The 9,323-nt window shown below is 40.1% G+C and overlaps 1 protein-coding gene across 1 annotated transcript; it reads left to right on the forward strand.

Moving 5' to 3' along the window:
- Positions 1–462: 462 nt before the first annotated feature.
- Positions 463–8,789, forward strand: opn6a (opsin 6, group member a). The gene is made up of 6 exons (XM_039689984.2): positions 463–892; positions 4,551–4,756; positions 6,502–6,601; positions 6,686–6,790; positions 6,900–7,123; positions 7,986–8,789. Exons 1-6 carry the CDS (start codon positions 760–762, stop codon positions 8,466–8,468), a joined length of 1,251 nt encoding a protein of 416 aa, XP_039545918.2. The 5' UTR covers positions 463–759; the 3' UTR covers positions 8,469–8,789.
- The last annotated feature ends 534 nt before the right edge of the window (positions 8,790–9,323 follow it).

Genomic DNA, 9,323 nt, shown 5'->3' on the forward strand with positions numbered 1-9,323 from the left:
GAAGCTTGTTTCTAGAAAGATGAGTTGCATATGCTGTTTCATGTTGATTTAGACTCACTTTTAATAGAATTCATTCTATTAAAAAAGTGTATTTAAACAACATACTGTGTTAGTGTACTTCCTCTAGTGGTGTCGATCAGCATGTGAAGCTGAGATTATCCTGAAGCCGTCTGCTCCTCAGATCCTATTAGCGAAGAAGCATCTCTCACTGACCGAAACACAGTTAGAGGTGATTTCAGCTTTATCACGCAGATCATGACAGACTCCTTCTGCTTCATCATTTCCACTAATAGCTGAAAGGGGATTCAGTTTCTTTCACATGTATTCAAAGTTTGAATTCGTTTATTTATATATTTTCCATATTAGTTAAAGTTTTACCGTCTAATGTTGTATTTATGTTTGAAATATGGCCATATAGTTTTATTCTTTTTTATATCAGTTTTTGTTGTAGGCTATTGTGTGTTTGTGTGTGTGTGTGTGAGAGAGAGAGAGAGAGAGAGAGAGAGAGAGAGAGAGAGTGAGTGAGTGAGTGAGTGTGTGTGCGTGCGCGGGTTTGAGAGCTAGAGAGATAGAGGGGGTGCGTGTGTGTTTGTGGATAATCTTGTGTAACGTCCAGGTAACGTCACGTCTGCCCGCTTTTTATTGTTAACCGGATTCTCTCAGCAGGAGCTTCTCTGTAAGAGCCGCTCGGGCGCTACTCGGAGAAGCTGCAGGGAAGAGTGTGTTTCTTCATGCCGGGTTGAGCGCGCAGGAGTCGGTATGTCTGTGCAGAATAACCCACTTCAGGTGCACAACATCCCCTGGAGGAACAACAATTTCAGCCTGATGAACCGAGACCCGCCTCTGTCCGACCAGGGAGAGACGATCATCGGCGTATACCTGCTTGTTCTGGGTCAGAATCCTTCATTTACCTAAGTTACCTCAGTCTCACTTTATCATGTTTACCTCAGTCTCACTTTATCATTTTACCTCAGTGTCATTTATCATGTTTACCTCAGTCTCATTTTATCAAGTTTACCTCAGTCTCACTGTATCAAGTTTACCTCAGTCTCACTTTATCATTTTACCTCAGTCTCACTGTATCAGGTTTACCTCAGTCTCACTTTATCATGTTTACCTCAGTCTCACTTTATCATTTTACCTCAGTGTCACTTTATCAGGTTTACCTCAGTCTCACTTTATCAGGTTTACCTCAGTCTCACTTTATCATTTTACCTTAGTGTCACTTTATCATGTTTACCTCAGTCTCACTTTATCATTTTACCTCAGTGTCACTTTATCATGTTTACCTCAGTCTCACTGTATCAAGTTTACCTCAGTCTCACTTTATCATTTTACCTCAGTCTCACTGTATCAAGTTTACCTCAGTCTCACTTTATCATTTTACCTCAGTGTCACTTTATCAGGTTTACCTCAGTGTCACTTTATCATGTTTACCTCAGTCTCACTGTATCAAGTTTACCTCAGTCTCACTTTATCATGTTTACCTCAGTCTCACTGTATCAAGTTTACCTCAGTCTCACTTTATCATTTTACCTCAGTGTCACTTTATCAGGTTTACCGCAGTCTCACTTTATCATTTTACCTCAGTGTCACTTTATCATGTTTACCTCAGTCTCACTGTATCAAGTTTACCTCAGTCTCACTTTATCAGGTTTACCTCAGTCTCACTTTATCAGGTTTACCTCAGTCTCACTTTATCAGGTTTACCTCAGTCTCACTTTATCAGGTTTACCTCAGTCTCACTTTATCATTTTTACCTCAGTCTCACTTTATCAGGTTTACCTCAGTCTCACTTTATCAGGTTTACCTCAGTCTCACTTTATCATTTTTACCTCAGTCTCACTTTATCAGGTTTACCTCAGTCTCACTTTATCAGGTTTACCTCAGTCTCACTTTATCAGGTTTACCTCAGTCTCACTTTATCAGGTTTACCTCAGTCTCACTTTATCATTTTTACCTCAGTCTCACTTTATCAGGTTTACCTCATTCTCACTTTATCAGGTTTACCTCAGTCTCACTTTATCAGGTTTACCTCAGTCTCACTTTATCAGGTTTACCTCAGTCTCACTTTATCATTTTTACCTCAGTCTCACTTTATCAGGTTTACCTCAGTCTCACTTTATCAGGTTTACCTCAGTCTCACTTTATCAGGTTTACCTCAGTCTCACTTTATCAGGTTTACCTCAGTCTCACTTTATCAGGTTTACCTCAGTCTCACTTTATCATTTTTACCTCAGTCTCACTTTATCAGGTTTACCTCATTCTCACTTTATCAGGTTTACCTCAGTCTCACTTTATCAGGTTTACCTCAGTCTCACTTTATCATTTTTACCTCAGTCTCACTTTATCAGGTTTACCTCAGTCTCACTTTATCAGGTTTACCTCAGTCTCACTTTATCAGGTTTACCTCAGTCTCACTTTATCATTTTTACCTCAGTCTCACTTTATCAGGTTTACCTCATTCTCACTTTATCAGGTTTACCTCAGTCTCACTTTATCAGGTTTACCTCAGTCTCACTTTATCATTTTTACCTCAGTCTCACTTTATCAGGTTTACCTCAGTCTCACTTTATCAGGTTTACCTCAGTCTCACTTTATCAGGTTTACCTCAGTCTCACTTTATCATTTTTACCTCAGTCTCACTTTATCATTTTTACCGCAGTCTCACTTTATCAGGTTTACCTCAGTCTCACTTTATCATTTTACCTCAGTGTCACTTTATCAGGTTTACCTCAGTCTCACTTTATCATTTTACCTCAGTGTCACTTTATCAAGTTTACCTCAGTCTCACTTTATCATTTTACCTCAGTGTCATTTATCATGTTTACCTCAGTCTCACTGTATCAAGTTTACCTCAGTCTCACTTTATCATTTTACCTCAGTCTCACTTTATCAGGTTTACCTCAGTCTCACTTTATCAGGTTTACCTCAGTCTCACTTTATCATTTTTACCGCAGTCTCACTTTATCATGTTTACTGCTTTTTTAGTATTCATACTATGCATTATTCAGTCAGTCTTCAAGTTTTAACTGCTTCTATCTTTTTTGGTCTGTTAGCACATAAAGTCTACAGTAGAACTGTGCAAAATAAATAAATTAAACAAAAAGATTAAAATAAGTAAATAAATTAGGTAAATAAATGGATTAGAAAATGATTGCAATTATAATTAGTTAGTTGTTAATTTATTAAATAGATTAAATTAGATTCAAATAAATATATAAAACGTACAATTTAATAAACAGACAAATAAACAATACATTTTACAGTACATTACTGTAGTGAGTCGAAAAAAAAATAGAATAATGTAACTTAATATAAACTCATTTAAGTTTCAAAATATTAATATTACAGATTATAGTGTTTATAGGTGTGTTTTAAATGTTAAGATGGGGTCGATGATATGAGGATGATCATATTTGAGTGTAAAAGATGGAAAAGCCCTGCATTAGCATGTTGCATATGAAGTTTTATAGTTATTGTTCCAGGTTTTGTTTCTCCCGTCTGACTGTCGTGAAGAACTGGTGGATTAGAGCCGCTAATCTATTCGCCTGTCTGTCAGGGTCATTAAGAGTTAATCAGGACGAGTTTATTACTGGAGCACGAACTCTGATCTACATTAACTACATCCGTTACAGTCATCATGATATCAGATTTAGACCTAATTATTATTACTACTATTACTATCTACAGTAACATTCTGTGTGATGTTTGTTGCTGTGTGCTGGAGGTGGTCTTCTGGGTCCAATGCATCAGTTCTTTTTTGAGAATCATTGCGTAATGTGTGTGTGTGTGTGTGTGTGTGTGTCTGTGTGGTCTCCTGGATCCGATAATGCATTCTTTTTTGAGAATCATTGCATAAAGTAGTGTTTGTTTGTGTGTGTTTGTTTGTGTGTGTGTGTGTGTGTCTTGCTGTGTGATGGAGTTGGTCTTCAATAGGGATCTTCGTCTGTTACGTCACGATGTGGTTACCTGTGCTTTGGTTGGAAGAAAAGTAAATGTGGCCATGTGTTAGGGCTTTTGCTCCAATTCTTTCTATGTTGTTTTTATTTGAACTTTTTATGCATTTTACACATTGGAACGTTGTTGCTGTTCACGCTCAGGGACTATTTATTCTAGCGGAAGGAAGGCTTTTAATGATTTTGCTTTAAGAAAGTTGAACTAATACATTGTTTTTTAATTTAATATTGTGTGGCAAGCATTTTATAAAAGCAATAAGGTACTTGAGGCAAGTGCTGTATCGTGAATAAGTAACGGCTGAAGGGGTTACTCCGCTTGGCGTCGTGCCTAACAACGCCCTTCAGCCATTACTTATTCACGATACAGCACAGCCTCTCGTACCTTATTGCTTACATATATCTGATGTTATTATGTTTTTTGGTCTCCTTGCATAACTTCGGAATAAATAGTTGCAATAATGGTTTCTGAAGTGTAATATTTGTTTTTGTCTTGTTTATGCTCCTGTAACGCCTAAATTACCCCTTGGGGATAAATCAAGTTTTATAATCATCAAAGTAAAAAAAACTGTGTGTGTGTTGGGTGTGTTTCAGGCTGGTTGTCGTGGTTTGGGAACAGTATCGTGATCTTCATCCTCTTCAAGCAGAGATCGTTCCTCCAGCCCACCGATTACCTGACGCTGAATCTCGCCATCTCGGACGCCAGCATCTCTGTGTTCGGATATTCCCGAGGAATCCTCGAGATCTTCAACGTGTTCAAGGACGATGGATACCTCATCACCTCTGTGTGGACGTGCCAGGTACAGGAATTATGGGTAGTGGGATCGTTAGGTTGTGTGTTCATTACAGCAGCTTCTCTAATAGATTAATCATCGGTTATTACTCCTTTTGTTCGTCACACGTCATTAACGACACTCTGTGTCAAACTCGGCACATTTGTAGTGATTTGACCAACTCTAGGGTCTCTAGGACCAACTCTACAGCGCCACCACCAGGTCAAAGATTCACATTTCACTTTATTTTGATGGTGCCTTTAATACATTCTGGTGACTGTAAGTAACGTTGCACCTACATGACTACTAACTCTCATTAGAGTATAAGTGGAGTATTAGTAGACTGGTAGGGTTAGAGTTAGCGACATGTAGTTGCCAAGTTATAGCATCACAATAAAGAGTTAGCAGATACTAATACTCTAAGGAGAGTTAGTTGACATGTAGTTGCAAATTTACTGAATGTTCAAAAGGGACCATCAAAATAAAGTTAAACCGAAACAGTTATAACTTTCGGACTCTTTGTTCTAGAAAAATGAAACTTCATACGCCTGATTCCTCTCTTCGCGCTGATCAAGGTCATCTTACATTAAGACTCTGTCCATTACTGTGGTGTACATTTTTTGCTACTACTTCTTCAAATCTTCTCCAATACTTATGAAAATTGGCACAGATGATCTTGCACTGAGTCCTATGAAAATAACTGAACAGAATTTATTTATTCATGAAACGTTACGTTGTTACGAACTTAACGAAGTAGACCCAAAATTGGTTCAGAGGCTGTATCTCGGCCAAACTTTGATAAATGGAAATGAAACTCAGTACGTCTCATCGGAACCATGATCTGAGGGTCCATGCCAAATTTGGGAACAGCGCCACCAACAGGTCATGAGATCTGAAAAATGGCTATTTTTGCTCATGACGTTTGAAGAGTTTGTTAGAAGATGAGAACGAAACCCCTGAGATCTGAGGCCAGTTGCATATACACCGCCATGATGTTACGATTGTGTCTTGAGAACTAGTGTGACCAACAGGCAGGTAGTAATCAGTCTTAATTTTCAGTAACAAATCGGACCAAAAAACAAATGAATAACTACCTTGAAAGACTAGTTTTAGCAGTTTACGTAACCGGCCCCTGGACCTTATAGTTATAGTAGCTAGCTTATACATCATATGGATGAACTTGTTTTATGAAACAGCTGAAGTGTTAAAATCATATGGTGTTTTTACAGATGATAATAATGGATGTGAGATCTCTCTGATTCTGTCCTGTGAAACGTGTCGGTCAGTGTCCGTGTCGAGTGTGATTTAAACCCATTAAGGGCTTCTGGACTGAAAGCTGATGAATGACGGTCTCAGAGAGGTGTGATTGGAGTAGTTTCTGTCTCTCACACACACACACTGGCAGCGGAAACACAGCCATCAATTCTCGCATTTCAAAGAGACTCCATTAAAATGCCATTAAGTGATGTTATAATTGTGTCTGTCATTAATTGAGTCAAAGGTAATTCCGATCATCCACATGCTTTTTTGAGGCCAAAATAAATGGATGTAATTTTATTGTGTTTAATTGTTAGACACATTGCAAAAATATGTTATTGCACATTGAATTTTTGTTCTAAGGACAAAAGCTAGATGTTTGAAACTAGCTCAGACTCGAAAAGAAGTGAAAAAAGGTGAAGATGCAGATTTGTCTCATATTGACAATGGTTATTTTGATAAAAATGGATTGATTTGACAGTTTTCATGCATGTGTGTGTCCTCTGGGTCCTCAGGTGGACGGGTTCTTCACGCTGGTGTTCGGTCTCGGCAGCATCAACACACTCACCGTCATCAGCCTCACCAGATACATTAAAGGATGCCACCCGAGTAAAGGCAGGGACGTCTACGTTACAGCTTTAGCTCCACGTCACTGAGCGAGTGTGTTCTGATCTGAGCTGCTGTTGTGTTTGTTCACAGCTCACTGCATAACCAACACCACTGTGATCGTGTGTGTTATCTTCATCTGGATCGGAGCCTTGTTCTGGTCCGGCGCGCCAATCCTGGGCTGGGGAAGCTACACAGGTCATAAGAACATCATGTGGAGATATGCACACTCTCACTCACTCACACACACACACACACTCTTATATATATGCATGTAGAGAAGTGTGTCTTTCTCTCTGTTCGGCAGATCGAGGGTACGGCACCTGTGAGATCGACTGGGTCAAAGCGAACTATTCCACCATCCACAAGTCCTACATCATCTCCATCCTCATCTTCTGCTTCTTCGTGCCCGTGCTGATCATGCTGTTCTCCTACGTGTCCATCATAAACACGGTGAAGCGCGGCAATGCCATGTCAGCGGAGGGCGACCTGACCGACAGGCAGCGCAAGATCGAGAGGGACGTCACTATTGTGAGTCTGGCTGTGTTCAGGAGCGGGACGAGCATGAGATACGCAAGCGTTCATTATTTTACAGTTATAATAAAACGAGAGAGAAATATGATGCGTTTCAGGGTTCACATTAATCATGTGGTACAATTGTCAAAACTGATACATAAGGAAAAATGAAGTGATAAACTTTGACAAAATGTGATTGTAATTGTAATAATAGTGATTTTATCATGTCTAAAAATGAATACGAAAGCAAACCGTGTGAAAAGGACTGTGTTAGTGAGTAGAGTGACTAAATGAACATTATAACAGTAGATGGCTCTCATTGGCTCAATTTAAGTGTTTACTATGAGTAAACCACTAAAGTAAAGCACATTTTGCATGTTAACTTCATAAAGCATGCTTACACATTGCGTTTTTGATTGCTGTTTCGCCCCTTACTGGCCAATCAGGGCAAAACCTTCAAGTTATCTTTATTCATGCAGCACTTTTTACAACACAGTGTGTGTCAGAAAAGCTTTACAGAGATAACCGGAGGATAACGCAGCAGAGTGTGTATCCAGAAGAGAAGAGCGTCAGTCCAGCTTAAGGAAGTTCAGGGATGCTTCATTTCTGCTGTAATAGAGTTATTAATATAGTTCATATATATATACTGTATATACAGCCGCTCTGGAGTAACCTGTGATGTCATCGTCCAGCTCAGCTCTCATATAATGCAGGAGATCAATAATATTGCTGAATATTAAATTAAATGTCCACAACTAAGCAAGACTAAAGCCAAAAGTGGCAAGGAACCAGAACTGAACAAAAATCTGAAAAATTGCTGTAGCGCTGACCCGTAATCATGTCATCAGTGTGACGCTCGCTTCTGGTTGGTCCTCAGGTGTCCATTGTGATCTGCACGGCATTCATCCTGGCCTGGTCTCCGTACGCCGTGGTGTCCATGTGGTCGGCGTGGGGTTTCCACGTGCCCAACCTCACCAGCATCTTCACGCGGCTCTTCGCCAAGTCCGCCAGCTTCTACAACCCGCTCATCTACTTCGGCTTGAGCTCCAAGTTCCGAAAGGACGTGAGTGTGTTGCTGCCGTGTAGCGGCGACGGAAAAGACACCGTCAAACTCAAGCGCTTCAAAAAGATCAAGGGGAAGGCAGAGGGGGCGTCGCCCGCGGCCCCGCGGCAGCGCTACAGGAGACCCGAGGAGCACCGCCACTTCCTGCAGATCGAGAAGAAGAACCGCGACGGAGAGCCGGCAAACCCCACCCCCAGCCTCCGCCCCGAGACCCCGCCCCCCATCGGCAAACAGGTGTACTCCATCACCGCGCCCGCGCCATCAGACACGCCCGAGTACGAGTGCGCCAGACTGTAGATCACCAGGGACGTGATCGTGGACTATTTTTATTTCATACAGAACAATAACAACATACAGAGGATCACAATGCATTCAGATATTATTTATTACATTCATTATAGCATCAAAGGAAATAGAAAAAACAATACATACAAATAAATGATATGTGAGCGACTTCAGTTTCATGGTAATGATGTAAGCAGCGTGAAAACCTATTTTTGTAAATGATGGATGTAAATGTGAAATATTGTTTTTTAACAACTGTATACATCTGCATTTTTAAAGACAGTTTTGTGTTTACATGCACTTTATCACAAGATATTAAACTCCAAACATCAAACATAATGATAACAATCCAGTTGTTGTTTTCTTTCAGACTCGCAAACTCTCTTGAGCTGATAATTGTTTTCTATATTTTATTGTATACCCCTGTCGACTTTTTCGGTGCAAAAAAAGTTTCTCTGATCTTCTTGAAACTCTGGATTCTGATAGAGGGCCATGAGACTTAGATCCTTCCAGAGCTGAGATATTGAGATCCCACAAAGGGTCTAGAGCCTCCATTTTTGCACTCAGGTCTAAGTCTCATGGCCCTCTATCAGAATCCAGAGTTTCAAGAAGATCAGAGAAACTCAAAATTTCGACCCAAAAAAAAAACGACAGTGGTACCCCTTTTGTTTTTTTGTGTTTTGGGCGAAAAATGAAGTTTCTCCAATCTTCTCAAAACTCTGGATTCTGATAGAGGGCCATGCGACTTAAACCTGAGTGCAAAAATGGAGGCTCTAGACCCTTCCAGAGCTGAGATATCGAAACTCAAAAATTCGACCCAAAAAAAAAACCACAATGGTACCCCTTTTGTTTTTTTGTGTTTTGGGC

Source organism: Pimephales promelas, chromosome 21 (assembly GCF_988280905.1).
Source record: "Pimephales promelas chromosome 21, fPimPro1.hap1.1, whole genome shotgun sequence".
Lineage (NCBI taxonomy): Eukaryota > Metazoa > Chordata > Actinopteri > Cypriniformes > Leuciscidae > Pimephales > Pimephales promelas.

What these genes read in the sequence shown, in the direction of transcription:
- opn6a (XM_039689984.2), top strand. Translation starts at nt 760, where the DNA reads ATGTCTGTGCAGAATAACCCACTTCAGGTGCACAACATCCCCTGGAGG. An exon ending in CGTATACCTGCTTGTTCTGG is followed by an intron (nt 893 to 4,550) that starts GTCAGAATCCTT and finishes GGTGTGTTTCAG; the next exon opens with GCTGGTTGTCGTGGTTTGGG. An exon ending in TCGAGAGGGACGTCACTATT is followed by an intron (nt 7,124 to 7,985) that starts GTGAGTCTGGCT and finishes GTTGGTCCTCAG; the next exon opens with GTGTCCATTGTGATCTGCAC.